The following is a 26,480-nucleotide window of genomic DNA, read 5'->3' as shown; positions in this document are numbered from 1 at the left end:
TGAAGACAGCTGTGTGATAATTTTGACCTTCTATGACTTGAGCCTGGAGTTGGGACTATGGAGCCATGGGAAAAGCCTGTTTGAACTAGAAATGTCAAAAATTTTGAAACGTGTACCGCATTTTAAAATATCAAATACAGCCCTAAAAGCTCTTGTGAATTTAGAAGTTTAAAAATGTAACTGATTTGCTAGTCAAATTATGGGTAGTACATTACATTAAATTCACGACTTAAAATTTATATATCTAAGGCTTAACATAACATGTACTAGTTAAACTAATCTTTTTAAGTAGCTTTATTGCAGTTTGATTCACATCCAGTAAAATTCACCTGTTTAAAATCTGTGAGTTTCTGGCAAATACTCTGTTAGTCCTGTGATTCCACCTTGTCCGTCTTTCAGTCCCACCCCAGTCCCAGGCAGTCACTGGTTTTTCTGTCACCGTGGTTCTGCCTTTTCTAGAAATTCATATAAGTGGTAATACACAGTATGTAGTCTTTGATGTCTGGCTTTTTCTTCTTCTTTTTTTTTTTAAATAGAGTGTATTTTATGGGTCCTTTTGGGGGGGTTGTAATTAGGTTTGTTCATTTATTTAAATGGAGGTACTGGGGAGCTTCTTTTCATTAGCGTGCAGTTTCCCGTTTCTCCACTTTGTTGCATGTTAGCAGTAGGTTTTTGTCATTGCCGTGTACAGGCAAAGACGTACTGTCTTGTAGTTCTTGCTGTAAGACATGCACAGACTTTAATTGCAAATCGACATGTTCCAAGATGTGTATTAATTACAATTAGCCATGAGCTGGACTGTTGCGCATCTATAAATGTCATTTTTGATGAGTTGCTAATAATCTGGTAAAAATACAGTGTGATGTGAACACGATGTGAAGCTGAACACGATCTGTTCTGGAGACGTTCAGTGTATCTGATGGGAAGTAGTGTTGCCTCTACATCCTGAGACCGACTCTCCTTTCCAGCAACATTGCTGTGATGGTTGTGTTACTTACGTGCTCTTGCTGTCTCTGTTTCCTCATCTTGCCTGCTCTCTTTCAAAGAATTTTGTTTTTATCAGTTAGACATACACATATTTGAAAAACCCAGAGATGCCCCCTGTCCATAGCCACCCCTCCCAGAGGGGGTTTCTACTCTTCAAGTTCAGCTCTTTTAGCTAATTTTAAAAAATTCTTCATCTTCATATTTCCAAATGTCTTCAGATACCAGCTTCATTTTTTTTTCTCAGATTCACTGTTGCCTTTCACCCATGAAAGATGAAGATTTAGCTTTTCCAGTCCTCTGCCCTTGTCACCCCCATACTCAGCCCCTTCTAACAGTCCAGTTTGCCTACTCCTCCCCGCCCTCCCCGTTCACCGTGGGTTTTGTTCGACCCATGCTCAGTGTTACCTGAGTATGCAGTCGGCACTTAGAGTGGTAACGGCTGAGGCTGAGCCAGGCGGCATACTGTGATTATTTAATCTGTCCTTTGCAACTTTGTTTTCACAATCATTTTTAGTGTCTCTGTGTGCTCTGTTAATATTTCAGCGTACTCATTCAGTAGAAAGCTGTGCACTGTCTGTGTCTTTGCTTGGTGGACTCGGGTGCATGAAGCAGTTCCGGAACCTCTCCTGGAGCCTTCTCTTCCAGAAGCTCTGGGACCTACCCTCGGTCCGCACACAGCGGCCATCCCGGCTTCTCCTTTCACCTCTGCCCCTTCAATGTCGGAAGCCCTTGGTCCTTGGCTCTCTGTCCCGCACCCTCCCTGTTCTGGCGGCACACGTAGTCCGGGGGCTAGCCCATCGTAGGAAGTACACTTTTTGAGCCCGAGTTCTGGAGGTGTCTGCTGGTCCGGCCAGGCTTACAGTTCTGTTGGAAATCATTTCCCTTCAGAATTCCCTTTGGTGACTCCATCTTCTAACCCTGCTGTTCAGTTGTCTTAACATCCTGTCCAGGAGTCAGGAGTGTGTGAAAATTGCTTTTCTAATATCATCGGTTTTGTCTTTGTTGTTTTTATTCTTTTCTCCCTGCTGTTCCCGTTTTTCTAATGCTTTCTTCCCCTCACTGGTTGTGGCTTCTACTCTTTTATATTAGATCCTGGTTCCTCGGTGTGGGCGTCACGGGTAAGCGTGGGCCGTCAAGAGCAGAAGAGCAGCCCTGGGCTCACGGCGCGTGGGGGCTGGTGGGGGGTGGCTGGTGGATGGGAGGCTTCACCTCGGGTGATCGCCAGCCTGTTGCTTTGGGGAAGCCCCCCCTGATGTCAGTATCTTGAGTCTTTCTTATGAGCAGGTCAGGTTCCCCAGAGCAGTATGCTCCAGTCTCTCTGCTGGCAGACTTACGGAGCCCAGCGATGGAAGACAGTTGGAAGCCTTAGTGTTCACTGTGCACGTTTGCTTGGCGTTGCCCCAGTTTTCACCACGGCGCCCCTACTGCAGCTGGGCCTGGCGCTCCTGGGGCTTCCCCAGGGAGCAACCCCCCCTTCACTTTACCAGAGTTCCAGAGGGGTGGTTGGGTGCTTGCCTGGTTGCACAAAGTGGGGGGGGGAATCGGGGGATCATCTTCAACAGACTTTACCTAATCCTCTTGTTTCTCATCTCACTTCTACCCCAGTTTCAGAAATGCCCGAGCCTGCGTGGGGAGAGGTTCTGCTTGATGCTCCCACTGCAGACTTCAGGGTCAGTTTACTACTGAGTTGACTGGTATTTTGGAAGATGGGCTCAGAAAAGCAAAATGCTGCATTGTCAGTGTGACTTGAGCCATGCGGCAAGGAGTGCCCGTTAACAGGGTCTTGGTGACCCTCAGTGAGCAATGAGGAAGCTCAGTCTTTTGAAAGCTCTCCAGTTGAAATCCAGCTATGTTTTAATTAAGTACAATTCTGTTGGAAATCATATCCCAGCACCACGCGTTTCATCTTGGACAGGTTTTTTGGTTTCTCAGATACGTTTTTCCTCATCTGTAAAGTGGGAATAACTTGGGCCTAACAGAGCTCGGCGAGGATTAAACGGGCGTGTGTGTGTGAGGCTCGGCACGTGGGGAGCACTCCCTGGAGGGGAGCCCTTGTTCACCAAGATTCTGAAAGAACTTAGTGTTTGTGTTTTTATTTTTTATGTCTTTTCTCATAATTTTTTATTGGGATGTAATTCACATATCAAACTTCTCCCTTTCAGAGTGGTTTTTAGTGTATTTACAGAGTTATGCAACCATCATCACCGCCTTTATTTAGGGATCTGTATCTGTTAGGAGTTTGCAGAGTTTGCAGAATTTCCAGAATACGGGGCTTAGTTAAGGAAATGCCGTCTGTTGCTGACTTGTCTCACTTTATCTCTTGCAGGAAAGTGCACATCCTTGGTTCCTTCCAAAACATCAAGATGGCTAGGACTGCCATTTGCAACCTCATCCTGGGTAACAGCAGCTTCCCCCTTTGTGGTTTCCTCCAAGAGAAAAGAACAGAGAATTTCAGAACTCAGATCACGTTTGCAAATCATTTTAGGGTCAGGGTGACATTTAGAGGAAGCAAGGAGAAACTCTTGGGGGTTGGCAGGTGTGGGTCCAGAGGAAAAGGAGGAGTGTTTTTGCTTGTATTCCATCTTCTCTTGGCTCCACTTAAATCCAAGAGAAAGGGTTTACTGAGTTAGATTGTGGCTTCACCACTTTCCCCTGATGAAGTGCACAGGAGAGCCAGTCAGAGTAGCAGACAGCACTGTATCAGGTCCAACCGAAAGGGAGCTGCTGGTCAGCATCGGTCATCTTAGTTGACCCACTTCGTCCCACTTTCAAACCGCAAAGCGCAGTCACTTCTAACCGGAGCCACAGGGGTTGCTCAGGAAACGCCTGGGGTCTGCCCCGGGCCGGGGTCTGGCTGACCGGCTGCTTTGGGAAATATTTTGACAACTCGGTGCCTTTGGCTCTTAGGATTTAAAATGTTTTAGGGGGAACATTTGTGTATAGTTTCCTTTATGGTTCTTTGTTGATTTAAGGTAGGTCCAGTGGAAAATGTCCTGTCCTTTTTGGAGTTGTAGACCATTTTCCATGTAGCCTCTCTATGTGTGAGTGTATTTGTATAAATAAGTTTTTTTATCTTCTTCTGCAGGAAATCCTCCATCAAAGGTATATGGCAACATCCGCGCTGTGGCCAGCAGAGCAGCAGACCGATTCTGACTTCAAATCAGACTTTCCATCTTGTCTTTGGACTCTAGAGAAAAAGGCCTTACTCTCTACAAGTGGTCACCAGGCACCACGTGAAGAGCTTTTCAGCCATGAGTACCATTACTAGACATTAAGTATAATTTATCATTTTTTCCATTTTAAATCACATGTAGCAGATTTGCAGTTTATAATTCTCTCATTTGGAGAGAAACTTCTTATTTTAAAAAAACAGGTCAGTATCAATATCTAAGGTTTTTATTTATAAATATATAACTTTTTATAAGTTTATAAACATTTATTCTCTATGAGTTGTAATTAAAAGAATTATCCCAGAAAACCTCTCTGAATCGTGACCCTTAATACTGGGTGGGGTGTGAATCCGTTAGAATCAGGTCAGAAGCAGCAGTTCGGATACACTCTGTGGACCAAAAAACGCTAATCTTTATTCCTGTTTTTGCAGTTGGTAAACTTAAAATTTAAGGCTACATCACAAGGTTGACGTGAGGAAAGAGTTTTATTTTTTAAACAGGAATGTAATGAAAGCAGCCTGACCTTACCAGGGTTGGGGCTATTTTTCTGTGTAGTATGTAATAAAAGAATGTTTTTACCCCCAAGAAAACGATATTCTGAAAACCTGTAATAGAAACAAGTGTCTGCATCTTTTTAATGAATGGAACTCACTTCATTAAACTGTGGTTGTGCTCCTGTGTTCTCTTATCCATCTCTGTGACCGTGGGCCAAAACTTTTCAACTTGAGTGATGAGAGTATTAGAAAGTACGGGGAAGAACTAGAGAAAGTATTCTTAATAAGTAGCTGCCGTTTCCCTCCTGTCAGTTCCGTGCGCCACCGTCCCAGACTGGCTGGTACCCTGCACTGGGGTTACGCGTCCATCTGACAGTGGGAATTCGATGGGAAACTGCAGGAAAGGTCTCCCGGCGGTCATGTTTTCTCTTTCAGCGACACGGCGGCGTGGAGTGTGTGTACGACGGTATCAAGTCTTTCGACTTTAGGAACAGGAGGGATTTGTTGGGACGTACTCTGGAGTCTGCACAGGCTTCGGGAGGTGCTTGCCCACCCCCTGCTTTGCCCGGGATGATGTTCAAAATTGTGACTGCCTAGGGTGTACCTTCCTGAGGAAGGGTCCACGGTTTTCATCCCTTGGACTGAAATGAACCACTGCCAGGTAACCATAGATGTTTTGTGTTGACTTTTAAGGAAGGCATAATTTTGACTGGGAAAACTTGGGTTTTGTTATCTATGCTAAAGTGAAGTCATGATTTCATATCTGTATTTATTTCCTTTTGAAGACTTCGTACATAATTAGAGAACTATTGGTAATACAAGAAGGCACATACATTTCTCTGGCAGTTGCTCAAATTTGCAATACTGAACTTGTACTGATTTGAGTTTGGGCCTCTCCCTGGTCGGTCATTTCTTGCTGTCCCCCAGGGAATCAGTACTACTTGAAAGGGAAACAGTGTTAGAGGAAACCCAACGAATTCTTGGCACGGGAATGATGAAGAGAGAGAAGTGATGGCTGACTGCGTCAGCAGTAGCCGACCTTCACTGGATCAGAGCACTTCTTGAAAGTCTAAGGCCCGGACACTAAGTCTAACACCAGATACATTGGCCATGCTTACCTGTGTTTCTGTGCCATTTGTCATGCTACACAGGGGTTATTTTTGTGTCTGCTTCCTACCTTAAAGCCTCTGATCTTTGCATGCTCAGAATCTAGTACAATTTTTGACATATCAGATAATAGTTTATTTACATATTTATGGATAAGTTGGCTGGGGGATGCGCATGAAAGGGGAGTATTTTCTTAGCTCTTCAGTGACTGATGAGGGAAGAGAACTTGGCGTTTTCCCCTACTCACTCCAGCAGATTTGGGCTCCAGCCCTCATGCTACCTCCCTACAAGGAAGATAGCGCACAGGAAAGCTCATGTTCATTGAGCACCTGCGAAAGACCTTATTTTCTTGATTCCAGAGCCATAGGACAGCACACTTAGTGTCAGACAATTGAAAGTGTACGGTGACAGCGTCTGGAACCTTCCTACAACTTGCAAAATACTTGTACTATAGAAGTGTTAATTTCTCATGTGGTCAGAGACACCAGTAATCTTCGGGAGGTTTGGGAGAGCAAGGACTCACTAATTTGAGATTGATAACGCCCAAGGGAAGTGAGAGGCTAATGTGGCGATGGACTCGAGTGTAAATGTGAGCCAGTGTAACCAGAGGCTTCAGAGCATCTGGGGAGTTTTGAAGACTGAGGATTGTTTGAAGACATATGAGCCTGAACACCATTTCTTTGTGGTAAGTCCTGGAAAGTATCCAGAAAGATTGACACTTTTTCTGCCATCCTGTCTGCTCTTTTCAACTGGTAAAATATACACGATTCACTGTTGTAACCACTTCAAAGTGTACAGCTCAGTGTTACGTACATTAACGTCACTGTGCAACCATCCGCCACCTTTCATCTCCGGAACTTCTCCCTTTCCCAGGTGATGCTGTTCCCATTCAACACTAACTCCCTATTTCCCCCTCCTCCAGGCCCTTGGCAACCACCATTCTACTTTGCCTATGAATTTGACAACTCCCAAGAACTTACATGTAAATAGAGTAATACAGTATTTGTTCTTTTGTGAGTGGCTTATTTTTCTTAGCATGTCTTCAAGGTTCATCCATGTTAATAACATTTGTCAAAATTTCATTACTGACTACTAAGCCATTGTATGTATAGACCACATTTTGACTATCCGTTCATCTGTCATGGACACTTTTGGCTATTGTGAATAATGCCACTGTGAACATGGGTGTACAAATGTCTGTTCTAGCCCCGATTGTCACTTCTCTTGGGTATGTACCCAGAAATGGAATTGCTGGGTCATATGGTAATTCTGTGTTTAATATTTTGAGAAACTATTGTACCATTTCCTACAATGACTACCATTTGACATCCCCACCAGCAGTGCACAAGGGTTCCAATTTCCCCATCTCCTTACCAACACTTTTATTTTGCTAACAGCAAAGCTAATGGGTATGAAGTGGTATCTTGTGGGTTTTATTTGCGTTACTATAGACGTGCTGTTGGCCATTTGTGTGTCTTCTTTGGAGACAATGTCTGTTCAAGTCCTTTGCCCATTTTTTAATCAGGTGGGATTTTTTGTTTTGGGGTTGAAGTTCTTTATATATTCTAGACAGCAGTGTCTTACCAGGTATGTGGTTTACAGATATGTTCTCCCATTCTGCAGATTACTGCTTCATTTTAAGTCATCTTTTCTCCTCTTAAGACCCCTAGAACTGGGTAAGGATAGGGAGACCTAGGGCTTAAATGTATCTATTAGTTTAGCTTAACTAATCTATACTCTTAGGATGATCTAGAGCCAAAGAACACAGTGCCTCGGAACAAGCGCATACCTGACAATACGGGTGTTGTGGGTATGAACACCCCCAGCAACCCGTAACTCATCTGGGTCAGGAACGTCTCTCCTCCGTACAAGAATCTCAAGTATGCACTGCAGTGCTCAGCACGGAGAAGGAATCCTGCAAGGCTGTGGAATGAATGACTCCAAAGAGTACTGATTTTTACCTTTTATGAAGAATGACAAAGTGCTGAATAGAATTTAATGTAAAACCACAACCTGTATAAACAAGCTGTCTCATTACCTAAGTCATTATTTACTGAGCAAACACTTAAGAGCTAGGTAGAATTCTAGACAAGTCTGTCAGTGAGCAAGGGACAGAAATCCCTGCCCTTGGGGAGCTTTCATTTAATAACCGGGGAAGACAAATATGAAAATACTGAAATAAATCATGTCAGAAGAGATCAGTGCTACGGAAGAAAACCAAGTGGGATAAAGGAGAATCGGGTGTACTGGCATGTTTCAACGGGGGGGCCGGGAGAGTTCCTGCTGAGCCAGGACATCGCTAGAAGCCTTGGGAGCATTGGCTGGGGCGGCTGGGGCACATCCCCTGCGGAAGACGCAGTGCAAAGCTGATGGGGGAAGGAAGCCAGAGGCTCCTGGGAGCGCAAGGAGGCCAAGGTGGCTGGGGCAGAGGGAGGGAGAATGGAGAATGGCGAGAGGCTGGGCTCCGCAGGTCATGCAAACTTGTGTTTGCACCCAGTGACAAAGCACACTTGTCTTACTCATGGCTTACAGTCAAGGATCAGATGTCAACTGATCAGTTTTAAGAAATCCAAAAGAAAGACAAAGGCCTATCCTCAATGACGGAGGGAAGCCAAAAGACCACTGTGAATACACTCAACCAAGTTTCAAATATTTTATTTTCTTATTCATACAGTATGAAGTTTTCTAAAGATCCCACAACATGATGTTTCATGCAGAAGAAAAACTAAACATTCAACATAAACCATCCCTCCCCCACCCACCCACACACGCTAAAAAAAAGAAAGAAAACCCCATTCCCCAGTAAGGAAATAATGTTTGCACTATTTTTCTGTAACGCCAGCCAAGATATGCACAAGCAAGAGAAATAGAAAGCATTTGCTAAAATATTTGTAACAAATACTTATGTACAAAAAATTCACAAAAGACTAGTCCCCCCTTGAAGCAGAGCACATGGCAGTTGACACTGGAACAGATCAAACCACTGGCTGGGGTTATAAGCCACGTACTGATCCAGAGGAAGAAAGTTACGTGTAGTGGAGATTTTCAGTCTGAACATGAACATTTCCAAAGTTTGGCAACATTACGTTTTAAAATTATGCAAATTATGTAAACAAGAGGTACATTTGAAATCGATCTACATGCAAAACTCCATGTCATGCAAGGACACCAAGCACCGGGACTTCTCTCCCAGACAGAGCCCACGGCGTGCAGCACTCAGTTGAAGGAACAGCGCGGGCAGGCGGGTGTGCCCAGGGTGACGTTCTTTCACCTTGATCCGACCTGCCCTTCCCCACTCGTGATGAGAAAACCAGTTTCCTAGAAAAGTCTACAGGGAAAGACTACAGTTCTACAAAGCTAACCAGAATGTCGTCTTCCAGCCAACAGTACCTTTGCAGAAGAGGGAAGGGATGGTACCAAGTGGTGGAGCACGGCTCACTACTTTTATGTCACACACATTTATGATGTCACCTGTTACATATGCGGGCAAATCAAGAAAACCCCCATGCACTCTCCCTATGCCTTGTGGTAAAGAAATGTAAGAGGGATCAGTTCGGGCATAATTTTGCTCTTTTGTGGCATACAGATTACTAAGGTTTCTCCCGCAAGCCTTAAGCATATGTGGGTGAACGGAGATACATGCATGGTAAGTATCACCAGTTTTTCAGATTAGCTGCAAGTCTCTTGAAACACAGAAGGGAAATTTCTGGCTCAAACGTAAGCTTAATGACAATTTGCCATCCATGTAATGAAACAAATAAACAGACATCCTAAGCAGTTCCATGATTACTTCAGGAACTCTTATTATAAAAGTTGTTGTCTAAGATAAATCAGGATTGCCTCGGACAGCTTCTGTCCTTTACGAATCAAATCACAACTAAGCTACGCTCACTCGGGGACATCTAAGCATGTGATGGCTCCTAGCCGTGAAGTGACAGGATGAAGCGGCCGCACGCTCCGCGCAGCCACGCTGGGAGCGGACAGGAGCGGGCTCCCGGCGGTGGCGCCGGCCACACGCCCTCCCCCAGCAGAGACGCGGTGACAGCCGCTCGGCGGTGAGGCCCAGTCCCGGGGAGGATACCGCAGGTATAAATAAAGCTACACACTCCTCGGTTACAAAAAAGTCATCAAGGTAAATGATAAGATGTTAACAAATGCTTTGTCAATCTCTCAAAGGAGAAAGCGCAGGAGAAAGAAATCAGCTGGCCTGACCCCCGGCTCACATTGTACAGTCTTCCACCTACACACAAAACGGTGTGAAATAAAAGTAAGGGTGTCTGATGTTCTGCTTGGCACTTTTGTACTCTATCATTTTCTGTTTCTGAATCAAGTATATTAAATTAAAGCCAACCTACTACACATATAGAAAGCTACATATATCTATATATAAATATTTACATATGTATATATAGATACTTTCTTGTTATAAAAGATGAAGAAAAATAAATTAAAAAGCCAACCCCTTCCCTTTCTTCACCACATTGATATGCTCCTTTCATGGTGCTGTCCTTCAGACCTTAAAGTGCTACACACTGAGTTATTGAGAGGATAAGAGTTCAATAACAGTTGGCTTTATGAGGCTCATGTTGGAAAATGTGGCTTCACAGAGAAAAATACTTCCATTTAAATACACAGAGAGCATTGCTGGACATCTTGAGCAGATCTTCAGAGATGGAGAAGAAAGCAAAAGTGTTGGGCGGTACTCTTTAAAGAAGAGTCACACGTCTACCACCATCTTTTTGTGGATGTCTAGGCCGCCTACAACCTGCAACAGACGGAACAAATCACACTTGACCACGTCCCAGGAACTCCTTTTTACTAGTCTAACCACCTTATCAAAACTACAGTTTAAAAAAAAAAAAAACCTACTACTTTAGCCATTTCCAGAAGCTGCTGCTGTTTTTTAAGCTTGCATTGCCTTCTAGTGGAATTCTCACAGCTTCTCTCTCCCAGGATAACAGGCATCTTTTTGTGTTCTAGCACAAGGGCTCGCAAAATTTTCTGTCAAGGGCCAGGTAGGATATTTAAAGCTTTGTAGGCCACGTAGAGTTTCTCTTAAATTTTCTTCTACTTTTTTTTTAAACAACATTTTAACATGTAAAAAACTTTCTTAGCTCAAGAACATACAAAGCCAGCCACAGGCAGGATCTGGCCCACTCTTTAGCAGGCCGACATGGCCCTTAGTCATTTAATGTTAAATGGTAACCAGATGTTCCCATAAAAAATGTAAAAAACCAAGTATGAGCTTCACTGTCGGTCTGTCCTAGAAGGTACCAAAAAGTACCCGATGAATAAAATTCTCTGCCCATTCTCTTCCCAGAGTCAACACACGCAGGTTGTTACAGACAGCTCAGTGGATAACGACAGGGCACTCTGAAAGTTTGAAGTATAACCTACACAGAGAAAGTCAGTCCATCCTGAATGTTCACAGCACGATGAATTTTCAGACTGAACACCCAAGTGACCAGCACCCAGGGCGTCGTCAGGGCTCTCCCACGGCCCCCACCCCGCACCGGCCACCTCCCTCTGGCCAGGCCACGACACACAGGCAGTCATTAGCAAGAGTTTAACACCATGGGTTAGCTTGATCTGTTTTATACGTTGTAAATGAAGCTTTTCGCATCTGGCTTGTCTCACTCAGCATTATGTATGCGAGATGAATCCATGCTGTTGAGTATACTTGTGTCTGTAATAATTATTTGTAAACATTTAGTTTTTATTTGAAAAGTAAAGCTTAAACAACCAACTAGTTCTACAACTCCTGCTATGAAAGGTGCAGTTTGCTACCCTGCCCTCACTCTCTGTTTCTTTTTACCTAGATGCAATTATCCAGAATCTTCTGTAATTTTCAGTATTTACCTACGGTCTCCAAATAACATTCCTGCATTGCTTTTTCTCAGATTTAAAGCTTAGGCATTATCCACTGACTTCTCACCACGTAAGGTGAAGATTTAACTTTCACACAATCTCTCCCTTCCATCTCCTATCCCAGATACTTCCCACCTCTCTCACACTTCAAATAGCTGTATTTTTTTTTTGATCTGACAGAAATTCAGCATTTTATTTATGACTATATAAAATACTCCTTATAGCAGAATAGAACCGTGTACTAGGATTACTTTTTCTTTCCTGCATGTTTGTTTTGCTACAGTTAATAACCCTCTGATCTTTGTCTTTGCTGGTGTTCTGAGTATTTATTATTAATTCAACCCTAAACCTCTATTCTAAATACATTCAAATATATTATGTACTTCTATCAATTTTATTATTTTGAAATCACTCCGAGCTTTCCAGCCTGCTCCAGTCCACGCCTGTCACCTGCAGATCCCCGTCCCCATCATCCTGGAGACCCCATCTCTCATGCTGGGCCCTCTGCTTCCTGGATTCCACATTATCTTCTTTCTTGACTTAAAAGCTTAATACAGTGGGAGCACATCCTCCAGTAGTTTCCAAAACAGGGAGGCCTTGCAAACCTGAAGATGTCTTTATTTCTACCATCTAGTGTAACTGAGTCTACTGAAAGTTCCCTTTGGAAACAGATGCCCCCAGAACTGTAAAGACAGTGCTCCCCTGTCTCTAGTTTCCAACTCCGCTAACGAAGGAATGTGCCGCCATACGGATTCTCGAATCTTCGTATGAAGCCTCCTCCGGCCCCTCCAACTTAGCTCTCTGGAAGTCTGTAGAACCACCTCTTTGTTTTAAAATTTCTTGACAATGTGCCTAAGCCCAGATTACCTTTATATACTATGCTGGGTTCTCAGTAAGTCCTTCTGATCAAGGAAACTCATTATTTTTGATTCTGAGGTATTTTCTTGATTCATTTCTGATGACTTCCTTCCCTCCATTTTCTTTCTGGAACCCTAGCACTGAGGTGTTAAGACCTCCTAGAATGAACCTCAAAATTTTAATTTCCAAGAGCTCTTGTATATATATCATCCAATTTTTCTTTCAAAGATTCAATGTACCGTATGCTTGAGGATAATAATGACATCTTTGTTTTACTTTTAAAGTGTTTACTGGCTTTGCATAGCCTGCTTCTCTAAGCTTCTTTTTCAGGCTTGTTTTCACCTCTGTAATCAACGTTAAGAGGTTTGCCTTGAATGTCTGGTGATCCCACATACCTCGTGGGGATGCTAACCGCGGGCCTCACTGTGAGGGATCTGGCAGGACCACTTCTGGAGATCAGAGTTCCCACAGAGGGCTTTCCCCACCTCTTGCCTGGAGGGGTTACGTCCAGCTGCCAGGGCATCAGGTCAGGGAAGAAGATGGCTGGAGGTGTTGAAATGCTCTTCACCTAACACACACACACACACACACACACACACACACTCTCTCTCTGTCTCTCTCTCTCTCCTCTCTCTCTCTCTCAGCAGCTCTTCTGTCAGCCTCACTCTCATTCCCATTCTCAGCTACCTTACATCACCTTCCTGAGCCTCTCAGGGGTTCTGCATTGTAACGTTTCTCAGCTTTCCGAGCTGACAGCTTAGAACTTCCGTCCTGTCTGCTAAAGCAGTTAGCCGTTCAGCTTCAGCAGCCACCACATCTAGTTACTGTCCTCCCTGCTCTTCACCTGGTCCTTGTGGATTTGTACCCTTTCTTTTTAATCTATTTAATTTCAGTGGAGTTTTGAGAGGAAGCAAAAATAAATACGTGTTCAACCCACCAACTTTAATCCTGTCATGAATCATTTATAATATTTTTGCAAGATAAAGAATTCCAAAAATGTTAAAGTAGGTATATAGTATGTGATCTTTTAAAGTAACATTTCCATTCTCTTTCACCGTGACAGCTTAAGAAATCAGAATAAAGAGAACTCAAAGAGCCAAAGGTATAGGCTTGCTCAATGGTCAAAAAAGTTGGTTTAAAACACAAAACAAACATCTTTCTTCCTTCCTCAACTATGCTCTCCAAAAACAGAACTAAATGCAATTTATCAGAAATACTGAAAAACCATCTCAAAGCTTAGCTTACGCCTCCAGTGTAAACAGCATCATTTCTATACCTAAAGACGCACTTTAATTTCCTTCCACTGGTAAGTGATCCACATGCAATTTTAAGTTACATTTTATATTTACTAAGTGTAAGTAGTCTTCACTTGTATACATCCCCATTTCACTCCAGCCAAAGAGTCTTCCATTTTTGTTTTGTTCCCTCAAGGCTTGAAATTTTTTTCCCCTTCGTCTGAAAACTGGCTGCCATCTATAATGCCACTCCGAGTCAGGCCTCATGTCACACACAATCTGATGCCAGCGCATGGGAGGCCCTCAGTGACGGTCAGTGATGGTGAAGGAGGAAGCCGGAAGGGGTAAGAAGCCCCTGGGGCAGCAGTACCACCAGGCAGTGGTTCCAAGGTGCAGACTCCAGCCTGTCTAACCCTCTTCCAAAAAGACCTAGCCTGTCCTTTAGACTAGAGCACCACCTATTTTTTGAAACAAAATGCAAAGATAGGATTCCCTTGCGATGAAAGAAGATACTTACAGGATAGTGTGAATGTCTACCTAAATGCCAAAGTAGCTTCTTAGGTCCTTATACAACCAGAGTCATTCGTTTTCCCTTGTGTGGTTTAAATAAAAAATGAAAGGAACAGGAGGAAAAAATCTTCCTATAGAAGCATCTGGTGGTGACTGAAAATTTGCAAAGCTTTTTCTTTGTCTTTGCCGCTTCTCCGGATTCTCTAGTATCTCCAGCATGCAGTTAAAACTCCTTATAATGCATGAAAAAGTTAGTGCCTGTGCCTCCAGGCCAGGAGTAAGGAGGAGAAGCAGTGAACTGGGAGCTAAGCCGCTGCCCCAGTTCCCACCTCGAGCTGCTGCCCAGGGCTTCCCAGAACTGTCGTCCCCACCTCTGCCTCCGCAGAGCCCTTGCCCCAGATCACAAGACCTACCCACCACCAGCTTAGAAAAGGAGCTGGGCGACACCTAGCTGCCGAGGCCAGAGCGGACAGCGACTCCATGGCTGTCATCCGCATGAAGCCCGGCCTCTGGATTCCTAGCCAAAACTCATGAACATATATTTCCCACAAAAGTGTTTTCCAAAAAAAAAAAAAAGTATTTTCAAATAAATCAGTTGTTAATTTGGGACACTACACCAACAACATGTAAAAGTTACTAGTACCATTTTCATGGCACTTTATCAGACAGTCGCTGAGAATATTACTTCTTGAGAATAATAAAAATTGGTAATTATTAACAATTACAACAAAGAATATTTCAAAACTGAATATGGGGCTGTAGGCAAAATCAAATATACAAATTTCTAGGGCAAAATAACTATAAGGAATTCTCTATTAAGTGGTTTTAAAAATGTTTTTATGAAACGACACTGTGAAGACCCAGCTCTGTACTCACAGCACAGAATTCTTCAAAGGATATTCTTCCATCTCCATCCTTATCTGCATTTATTATGGTTTTGTCTACGATCTGCTGTAACTGTGTGTCTTTCAGATTGTTCCCCACCATCATCTTCAGCACCTGGAAGAGTTCCCCATTGGAAATATAGCCATCTTTATCCATGTCATAGATACGGAAAGCAACTAAAAAAAGAGTAAGGAAAAAAAAAAAAACAAGAGTAAAGAAAATCAATGGCAATTATAAGGCAACCACAAATGAATACTTTCAATCAGAAAGAAAACCGTATGTTGTCAAACACTTAGACTTATAACTGTGAGGGCGGTTCCTTTCTACACAGAGATGTTGCCTTTAGGTGAAAATAGTTAAGAGTCTATGGGCTATGGATTCAAGACTGCTTGGTCCGATTAGTGTAACCTAGAGGTAAGTCATTTCACTTTCCGAACTTCAGTTTCTGTACATATAAAATCGGGGCTAACAACTGTCCCCGCCCCCCAGGGTCTTCAGAGCACTGACTGAGGTAATGCACAACCAGAGGCAGCAGCTGCTACTGCTGTTACCTCGTTTATATCAAGAGTTCATTGCAAAGGATGCTGCATGTATCCTATGCCCCAGAGAACTGTTAGTAAATGCACCTCTCTGGTTAAGAGCTGAGTATTTTTTAAAGACATCAGATGTTCACTATAACAGAGGCAGCCTATGTAAACCAAAATAGTGGACTTCTGGCTAAATATTTTTGAATACAGTGAGTATCAGTGAATTTGCCCTAATCACATTAGAGCATCTCTAGTCACTTTCATGCCAATATTTTATAGGAACTATAAATGGAGTATAAACTTTAAAATTATGAATCACCATACTGAACACCTGTACCTTACAAAATACTGTACATCAACTGTATTTCAATTAAAAAAAAATCTCTTACCCAAGACATGTAGTTTATATGGCTGTTTTCAGTAAAAGGAAATTCTATCTTCCTTTAATCCAATTAAAAGCAACAATGACACATCGTTAAAAAAAAATACTAGTTGCAAACGTCCTAAAAGGATTTTCTCCAGAATGTAAAATTTCTGTCATGTCTACTAAGGATCTAGAATAAAAGACATCTTTTAAAGTATCTTAAAAGGAGGTTATATTGTAGTACAGAGAGAGGTCATAATGCAGTGACCTAAGAGGGAGAATGAATGCAGAGAAGAGAAACACTTACACCTCAACTTCTGTTCTTTATCTCCTTTGACACTGAATTGAGAGACTCCCTCAATGAACTCTGAAGAAAGATAAAAGAAGTTTACAAATCAGAAGTTTCATTTTTTTACAAAGAAAAACACATACACACCCATATACAAACCAAAACACCCTAGATGCCCACAAAAGGATATTTTCTTGCTGCAAAAGTTCGAAAAAGCCAAATTTGGAACTTCAACAAAGTTCTATTTTTTCAGTTTGAACTTAGAGTTCTCTAAAGTAAAGTCATTTTGAACAAATATTTATTCATTAACTACGACAGAGCATAACACTCAAAAACATTATTTCCTTTAGGCTATTTAACTCCTTCTTCCTGGAGTATGACTATAAAAAGGGACTTTAAGAAAAGATTAACGTTGTTTCGCCAGAAAAAAAAGTTTTTTGGATTTCTGGTTCCAAAATTGAGAATAATTTAAATAAACTATTGGAAGTTTTGTGACAAAGGGTCATTCTTCTTTGCTGCCTGCTAAACACTAAATCATAACCAGTCTTACATACCCATACCCTCATTTATAATTCATTCCTAAAACTAAAATAACAAAATCTGTTGATTCCCTAGTGAAATGAAATATTTGTTTACTTTATAGAATCAAATGTAAAATTATGTAGCACGTTAATATTAGCACAAGCACTACCAAGTGTCTTTGTAAAATCTAGATTAACTAAATTAATCCTTCCTACGATAATGCTCAGATCCTGATGACTACAGGTTATTTTTTATTGCTGGCTCAAGTGTAAGTCTCATTCTTTAAGGTTTCCTTAAAAATGCAGCTTCTAATATGCTAAGTTTTCCTAAAGTGAGACTGATTTTCTAAAAAAAAAAAAAAGAGGAAATTGAGCAACAACAAAAAAGACTGATTTTCTAAGAACAAAAGGAATAGTAAATCCCATTTTTAAATTACCTTAAAGGACAATTTAATCACTTATGAACCAAAAAGTAAACGATCTCTCTGTTAGTTCATTAAGGTTCATATACCACAGATTATGAGGTTTTAACGTAGTCTATTATTATAATCTGATCACCAATAATGTAAAGACATTCAAGAAAAACTAAATTTTTCAGACATTTTCATATATAGAGCTGCAAGACTACTCACAGATTGGCTAACTTGTAGCTTTAAAAAAACGACTTTCTTACCTTTAAAGTCTACTTCTCCATTCCCGTCTGTGTCGAATATATCTATTACTCGCTGTACTAGGGGATTTTGTTGTAACTCAGGCAGAGACATGAACTCTTCCACACTCAAAGACCCAGAATTGTCCAAATCGAGCTTCTTAAATCTCTTTCCTAGCCTTTTAATTTCATCAGCATCAACTAAAAGCAAACAAAGAGGTAGCAAGATTTACCAAATTATTTTATGATAATCATCAGGAAAAAATTCAGCAGTTACCCAATAGTTTAATTTCCAATTTCATTAAGAGTCACATTTACTGTTGATTACTTTCTTATAACAAAGAAAATATAACATAAATATGTATTTTAGGTTACCCTTTTGTCTGCCTGCACCTGCCATAATATACACCAACTGTATGCTGACCACCAAGATATTACAGGATTGACCATGCTAAGCTGATCACGGAAGTCAGGTGGTTCTTACCAGGCAGGCTGACTCATTCTCTGTTATGTACCAGAGCACTCTGATTTTCACGTATCTTTTTCAATTTTAACGTAGTTCACGGTTCCAAATTTGAACATAGCCTCCCTCCAATGTTGCCAGTTTCTTGAATATTCTTCCAGAGATATTCTTTGCAAGTATGAGCAAATGAAACCTGGAATTTTTTTTTTTAACTGCAAGAATCACAGCTAACAAAATTCACTTTTCAATGCTTTAAAAGAGAAACAAAATAACTAAACAACTTAAGAAAAGTTTGTATTAGTTTGTAATCAGTATGTAAAAATTCAGTACCAGGTCTCATATGCATTCTTGAAAAAGGTTTCTTCATCTTCTAAATTCTACTACTGTTATCATTTCTTTAAAATATGGTTAATTCATATAATTTTGACCATGGCTTAACAGAAATACAAATATGTTAAAAATTTAAATACAACCACCAACTTAAAAAATTTAACAAGTCAAATGTTACATTGCCCATGAGTATATATGTACTGTGGCCCACAATATTAGGGACTAAAACTGTAAACTGTTTTAAAAGTTCAAATAGATGGCATCCTCACCATAAAAACTTCAAAGTTAAAGTATATATTTCTTGAATATAAAACTATTATGTCAAAATGGAATAAGAACTATAATTATCTGCACTCCTAGAGTATAGTCCGTACAATTATAAGACGCTGCTCTAAGATGAATCAGTTCCCACGCAACTGATGAAGAAGGGAGTGACGTCCGCAGAGCATGGAAGTGTCACTGGTCCCCAGTATGCCAGGAAGGGATCAGGGGCACATTTTCTCAAATTACACAGAAAGTCTTAGTAAACTATGAAAACCTTAAGGAATAAAAGGTGAAAACAACAAATGCTTTCCTTAGAGACAAGAACAGCAAGTTTAGTGGCTTCAGGAACCTAAAGGCTTCACCTTATCTGGTGAAAACTTGGGCTGCAACCAAACAAGCTTCCATGATGATTTCCCTTGTCTCCCTCCCCTCCTTCTATCGCCCCCACCAAAAGCGATTAATAAAGGCGACTATACCCTGGCCCATTACTTAATTTTTACAAAATTAGTTTCTGCTGAAACAGATGCCCTCAAGAACCTGTACCTCAAGACAGGAAACACGAACCCCAGTTTAAGGTTAGGAAGTGAACAGTAACGGTCTTAACTACAAACGCCAGAGGTGATTCGTGCTCGTGATTTTCAAGACCACTACTGTCTGCATTAGCACCGTTACAAAGCTGGATAACGAGTGGTCCACCCTCTCCACGTTTTTCCCAGACATGTGACTTTGCAGCACGCAAGGTTTTTCAGAAATGCACGTGTTATATTACAGCGTAAGTACCTTTACAATTAATTCAATGATTCATATGGACACCACTTCAAAGAATATTCAAGCAAAATATACATTTATTTATAATAATCCAATTCAAAATTCAAACATACATTTCATGATAACACCAACTGCATAGAGCATTCATCCTTCTTTAATGGAATAGACGATAAAAGCAAACTGTTCAAACAAACCTTTCCTATTTTCTGTTATGAAATTAGATACCCTTACTTTTGGAGGGAAAAAAAATTCTGTCCCACGAATGCTTTTCACCTCATTTATTTACATGTCTCCCCACCTCAGGGCAGAGCCCATGACTTTCACTGGTGTTCTGTGCACCGCATGTAACAGGGGTTCAATAGATGTTTTAAATGAGTGTTAATTCTAAGCATTTTGGATATAAAACCTATTGATCAAAATATCATCAGTATTTAAAGTAAACTCTACTTACCTAACTAGACACCACTCATCAAACCCTTCAGAAGTCTCTCAGAGCTCCTTGATTTTGCTGAAGAGCTACCTTCCTGCATGCCTGCCTTAGTTTTACAACATACCAAGGAAGGATTAGTTACCTGTTTTCTTCTAGCAATCTTTAGTTTTGCCTTAGTTTGCAACCACAGAACCAGAAAAGGTGATGAAGAAACTGAACACGATGGGTGCCTAATGCAGATCGCGGGTAGAAAGGGAAAGACAACGTCTCCTCCAACAGGACCCGGGCGAACCGGGACCGTCGCACGTGGCAACAGCTCCGGAGTGTACCATTAATGAAAAAGAGGGAAGGCAGCAAGTAGTACCGTAATATTTACGGAAACTATCTGACAGGTTCTGTTTAGGGAAGCTGGGACATGAGTACAGTTTAGAAAGTTACATAATGTATTTTCAAACTGAGGTGCTTGAAGGATTACGTTTCAATTACCTGGAAAACCCCACTGACCCAGAAGACAGCACTCCACAGTCATAATGAAAGAATGAGTATCACAAATAATAGATGAGTCATAAATCATCAAATAAATACACCTGGTTCAATCCACCCTTCTTAAAACTGCCAACAGGAATCTTTCTCAAAGGCACAGTCAGCCAAATTGCTACGTCTTGTGCTTAAAAAACTTCTTGTGGCTTCTTAATGCAAACAGGATAAAAAGTATAAAGCCCTTAACAATATTAGCCTCAACTTAAATTTCCATCTTTCTCCTCTTGAACTCCCCATTCGAGACCCCCATCAGTTTTTCCCTGATTTAAAAAGGGGAGATTATTAACTGCATACCCTGTACTTACGAATCTCATTAACTCACTCTCTGGCAAAAACCCTTAAAGCAACATTTCAAATCCATTCACTTTCTCTTGCTGTAAATATCTTATGCAACAATATAAAATAGTTGATACCCATTCTGGGTAAATAGCTAAAACCTTCCTCCAAGGCAAAGCAACGTGCCAGAGCCTGCACCTTCACCTGACAACCGCTGGCTTGCAAAGGCCCCTGAGGGATGAGGAGGAGGCTCGAGTTCCAGTCTCATCGCTCTACCTGTCACCACTGTCACGTAGCCCACGCAGCCAGAGCTCACCCGGAGCTGCTTTAAGAAGCCAGTGTGGTTTGAGAGGAGGCAGCATCTGTTCTCCAACCACCCCTTCCTGTCCCTGGCTTCCAGCCTGGATTCGGCGATGAGTTAAGACACAGTCTAGATTACCCAGTACTGGTGATCCAGTGAAGGCTAGCTGAATATCCGGAGGAATCAGTGCCTAAATAATGATAGTGTTTTAAAATGGCTAGCTTGGAAGGCAATACCATGTTTATTTTTTAAAGCCAAGAGCTAAGAAAGCAAATAGTCCTTTTAGGTATGGAACAAAGGGACTTATCTGGTCGTTACTACCTCCAGAGAAGCAGTTTCTCAGCGCTCCCACTTGGCAGGACGGTAAACGAGCTGTGCTGCAGGGTCACACGCACCCCTGAAGTAGGGGCTCAGTTCCTGAAACAGCAGCACTTACCCACCTCCTACAAATCAGGCACAGATCTTTGAAGCAGATCAAACCCATCCTGGCAGCACCATTAAATACTTCAGATCTGCACTTAGTCCAAGTTGAATATTAAAGAACAAATTCCAACTTTGGGCACCAACATTCATCAAAGACTCTCCCTACTGCTTGGGATCATATTCTCTTAAAACAGATGAACAAGGAAAAACAAACAAACCTCACCCTCTTGACTCATCTTGTGACTCAGAGATACTTTTTTCTATGTTTTGCCAAGTTGAAATGCAAGTTATTTTTCCACTTTGTGTAAGGATACCTTTGGGAGCACTGTCTTTTTTAGTAGGTGAAAATGCCTACATATTTAATTTAAATAGACAAAGCACTGTAACAGATAATCTTATCAAGTCACATATACATATGTCTCTGAAGTTCAAGATATTAAGAACTCAGATCTCTTAGCCTGAGTTTATAAAATACAGTTATTATTACGTTTACCCAGAAAACACCAAATTAAACTGTTGAGACCTAACCCAGATCAACGCTTCCTGAGTCTACTTGGGAATAAATGTGAAATCTACATGGTTACTCATTTTAACAAGTGATTTCAAGAATCTTCCTAATATCACCACATACAAGAATTAAGAAGTTGCTTTTAGAGAGCTCGTGTTGCTACAGGAAATTGAAGTAAATATTTTCAACTGGACATATTAATACCACAGCATCTAATATTAAGAGATAGAAGGTTGCTTGTTCACTCAGCGTCCTCCCAGATGAAGAACATTAACCATCTCCCTTTATTACAGATGTATTTTTTTCTCATTTAGAAAAAAAGAACACAAGAGATGCCCAACAGAAGGGAAGAGATGCAGGCCCCTGGCTCTCCAGGTACTGTTACGACTGTACACACACCGAGCTGCTGCTCCACTGTTAGGATTAAAAGGAAAAACAATTTTATATCTAAGCTCTTTTAGGTGAAAGGAAAATGAGCAAAATGGTAGAGAAATAAACTTCCCTCAAATTTTAGCCCATTCCTAGTAACTGTATACTAGTAACAAGCAAGCAGCAAGGCTCTTGCTCCATTGCTCAAATTCTTTTTTTTATTGCTCGAATTTTTTAATAAGCACTTTATAATTTATTACCTAGTAGTCCATTAATGACTTAAAAACAAAGTCTGATCAAATCCATCTAGCAATAATAATATTTTCAAAGACACAACTAAACGTAATGTAGGATCTGGAATAGAATCCTGGAAAAGAAAAAGAAAACCTTTCAAATGTCACCACTGTTTTCACTAAAATATAGTTGAACAGTTTTATAAAAATGTTCATTTCTTGATTTTGATAAACTGCACTGTAAGTCTGCAAAAGGTTTACATCAGAGGAAGCTGGGTGAGGGATATTTGGGAACTCTATTAATTCTGCAACTTTTTTGTAGTTTCTCTTTAGTCTCCTCCAATTTGTGACAGCTCTTAATTCCTCCCTTGCCTTTCATGACTTTGAAACCTTTACTCCAGGATTTTGCGAAACGGCCCTCAGGCTGAGCTTGCTGGTGCTTTCTCACGATCAGAATGCTTTTGGGCATCGGGCGCAGGAAACCACAGAAATGACGTGACCTTCTCAGTGCCTCACACAAAGGGCTCATGATGTCAACACGGCTCTTCACTGGTGATGTTATTTTTGCTTACTTGGCCAACACAGCTTCTGCCGGATTTCTCCACTATGAATCCACCATCTTTCCCTTTGTGTTAAAACCTATGGGGTGGGGGTATACTTTGTGACTGTGCAAATATCCTCAAACTCTGATCTAATTCTAGCATCCATTGGTGGGTTTTGTTTGCAAAATTTTATTACTGTGGTACTTGCTTAAAAATGATTTTCTTCTCCCCACGTTATTAACTGGAATGCTCCTGATAAAAAACAGAAACTAAAAATTGCCCTTTCCCCCCATTTATTTCTTTATCAATTACTCATATCAGCATGGACTCCGGGGGATCCTTATTCTATCTTATAGGTTAAATCCAATGTCACTATTTATTAGTCAAATTGTTCCAGCTTTGTTCCTTACGTACTATCTGAAGTTGGCTCCTGTGTGATTTTTCAATAATCCCCATTTTGAGCATTTCCTTATTTTCTGCCATCATATTTTAAATGTTCCAGTCCCATTCTAACTATGTATTTCTAAGAAGAGATTCCCCAGCCTCTTTTGTATGGCAGGATATTTAGAACTACACTATAAAATGAAAACTACAGATCCCTAACTAGGGATCTCAGAACCTCTATCTTAGAGGCTTTGTGGAAAGAGCCACCAGACAGGATAAAATCACTTATGGAGAAACATGTATCAAGTAACTCTTGTAAAGACCACCACAAGAATAAAGCCTTATAGCACTGTCAACAGAAGCTATTGGGTAGCTTTTCAGCATAAAGATTAAGTTTTAAAGTCTGTTGTAAAATCCATCTCCTACAAAACATCTCCAATGTTATCACAAGAAAGAAATAAAAACCACCAGGGGGCGCAGTAGAGACCACCACAGATAAAACTGCATAAGCAGCTCCAAAAACTGCCCAAATTTTTAATGACCTTGGGTATAAACTAGCATTCTAATATTTATATTCTGCACACAATGATTTGACGACAGAACAAAGCACAAAAAACACCTTACCAATATTGAGAGAATCAAAAAAGATTATTATGAAATATGGACATTTGTGCTGGGTCTTTTCCTACCAACGAAAAACTTCCACCCACTTGAAAGGTCTAGATTTTAGGGGTGTATCATAATTTCCTAATGCAAGTGGCAACATGTGCTTTTGGTGTTTCTAAATTATAATTATTACATACTTTAAAATGTATTAATTATCAAATATGCAAAAGTTAGACCTGCACACCAACAAAAGAATTACCAAGCTGTAATCAAAATGCTATAAAAAAATTTAAACCAACTTTGAGAAATAACTGATAATCCAAAAATGCATTACTACAGTTCTATAGGTTTTGACAAATGTATACACCTATTTAAGCATCACTATAATCAAGACAAAAAGCACATTTCTATCATCCCAAGATGTTCCCCGGCCCTTTCCAGTCAATCGCAATCACGCCCCACCTCCTCCCCACCACGACCCTAGGCAACCACTGTTCTGCCTTCTGTAACTAAATTCTGTCTAGAATTCCATGTATATGGGGTCATACATATGCCCTCCTGTGTCTATCTTCTTTTTCTCATCAAGTGTTTTACACTGATCCAAGCTGCTTCACATGTCAGCTGCTTCTGTTTTACAGCACAGGAGTGTAGGTATGCCATTGTACGGCTGCATCACAGCTCATGAAATCACCCGTTAATAGACATTCCTATTGTCTCCTGTTTGGGACTATTAGGAATAAAGCTATTAAGAATCTTCTACTTAGTCTTTTCGTAAACAAATGTGTTCCTGGAATTACTGGGTCACAGAGTAATACAATGTCTAATTTTCAGAAACTGTTAGAAAGTTTCCTGAAGCGGTGCACCACCTTACACTCCCGTCAGCAGTACATGAGAATCCCAGCTCCACCCCCTTGCCAGCCTGAGGTACAGTCAGTCTTTTTAAGTTTGGCCATCTTGGTGGAAGGCAGCATTACGTGATTACACTTTCAACCTGCATTTCTCTGAGGATGAATGATCCTGAGCATCTTTTTCACATGATTATTAGCAATTCATGTATCCTTCATTTGTTAAGTGACTGCTAATCTTCTACGTTTTTTAAAAAGTGGCTTGTGTTAAAGAGAGTTGTGCAATTCTCTACGCTGATTGACACAAGTCCTTTGTCAGGCGTAGGCATGTCGAGTATCTTCTCCCAGTCTGTAAGCTGTCTTTAAAGAGCAAAAACTTCCAATTCTGATGAAACCCATTTTTTCTTTTATGCTTCATGTTTTATAAATATATTAAAAATCTTCGCCTATCCTGGTCGTAAAGATTTTCTCCCGTGTCTTCTAGAAGTCTTATAGTTGCAGCTTTTAAGTTTAAATTTATGATCCATGTTGTTGTTTTGTATATAAATATGGTTAAGAGTAAACTTTAACTCCATATAAAAATACAGGTATTTTGTTCAAAAGGCTCGCTACCGCTGAGCGATACCCTCAACCCCCTCAACAGACTTGTTGATGCAAGGCTGCCACAAACCTTCCATTTAAAATAAATAAATAAATAAAATAAAAAATAGTATCTCTGAAGCACAATAAAGTGCAATAAAATGAGGTCTGCCTGTATTTGTTTTTCAAGGAATTTGTCCATTTCATCCAAAGTGTATAACTTATTGGCACAGAACTGTTTATAATATTCCCTTGTTATTCTTTTCTTACTGATATTGGTAATTGTGTTTGCTTTCTTTCTTCTAGAATGCTCTTTCAAAATGTGAATGCTAGGTACCACTAACTTCCTCCTACTTTATATAAAAGATACGGCCCAAAATGATCCAGCACATCAAAACTTTCTCAGGCAAGTGAGTACTGTCCAAAAATGTCATAAAAGAAGCTACACACTTAATCCTGAAAATACATTCTTAGAATTGTTTTCAGAGCTCATTGAGTTCTGGAAGAAAATCTGTCACAGATAAGCCACGTGATGTAAAGAGTTGGAAGGAACTGTGGAGGTGAAAAATTCCAGATGAGGAAAAGGACCACAGAGCTCAGTAAACTGCTCGATGCTGTGAACCTCGATGGCCAAGCTGGGCAACAGGGTTTCCTGAAACGCTTCCTGATATAATTTCTTTTCATATGTTAGTTCCATCTGAAGAGTTAATGCAGAAGGCAGGCTAAGAGCGCCGAGACACCGCTGATCCTCACCCTGCATTCCTGGGCTAAGTGTGGAGAAAAGGGAATAAGAACATTTCCACTCCAGGTAGATACAAATCAAACCACATTATTTCTAAGCTGTTCTCCAACTTGATTATCACTGCTTTTCCTGCTGAAGGTGTACTGTATCGTACTGTAGTTTTCCCCTTTTGGTTTTATCTATATTGTGGTTCCAATCAAAATACTAAGTAAACTAATGAAAAAGCATATATTTACAAGATCATAAAAACACATCTTCATGTTTTCTAAGTTATTAATAGCCCTGCCTTAAAAATCATACGCTTATTTTTTTAAATCTAAGTATTTTGTGTACGTCTGTAACGTATCTTATTCAAAAGATGCAGCTCTCACAAAAGATTTCCATTGTTCTGTGAGTCAAATCCAGCCCCAACC

At 40.7% G+C, this 26,480-nt stretch overlaps 1 protein-coding gene across 1 annotated transcript in view; it reads right to left on the bottom strand.

The window, feature by feature from the left end:
* The window catches only part of DNAAF10 (dynein axonemal assembly factor 10), a 92,682-nt gene that overhangs the window by 26,734 nt on the left and 39,468 nt on the right, over positions 1–26,480 (bottom strand). The window contains exons 3-5 of the mRNA XM_031675589.2: positions 17,489–17,665; positions 16,313–16,372; positions 15,106–15,290 (exon numbers count right to left, since the gene is read on the bottom strand). Coding sequence (XP_031531449.2) covers positions 15,106–15,290; positions 16,313–16,372; positions 17,489–17,665 — 422 coding nt within the window. The remainder of the gene's footprint in view (positions 1–15,105; positions 15,291–16,312; positions 16,373–17,488; positions 17,666–26,480) is intronic.

This window comes from Vicugna pacos, chromosome 15 (genome assembly GCF_048564905.1).
Source record: "Vicugna pacos chromosome 15, VicPac4, whole genome shotgun sequence".
Lineage (NCBI taxonomy): Eukaryota > Metazoa > Chordata > Mammalia > Artiodactyla > Camelidae > Vicugna > Vicugna pacos.
Note: the sequence above shows the minus strand (reverse complement) of the source record. Positions and strands in the feature narration are given on the sequence as shown.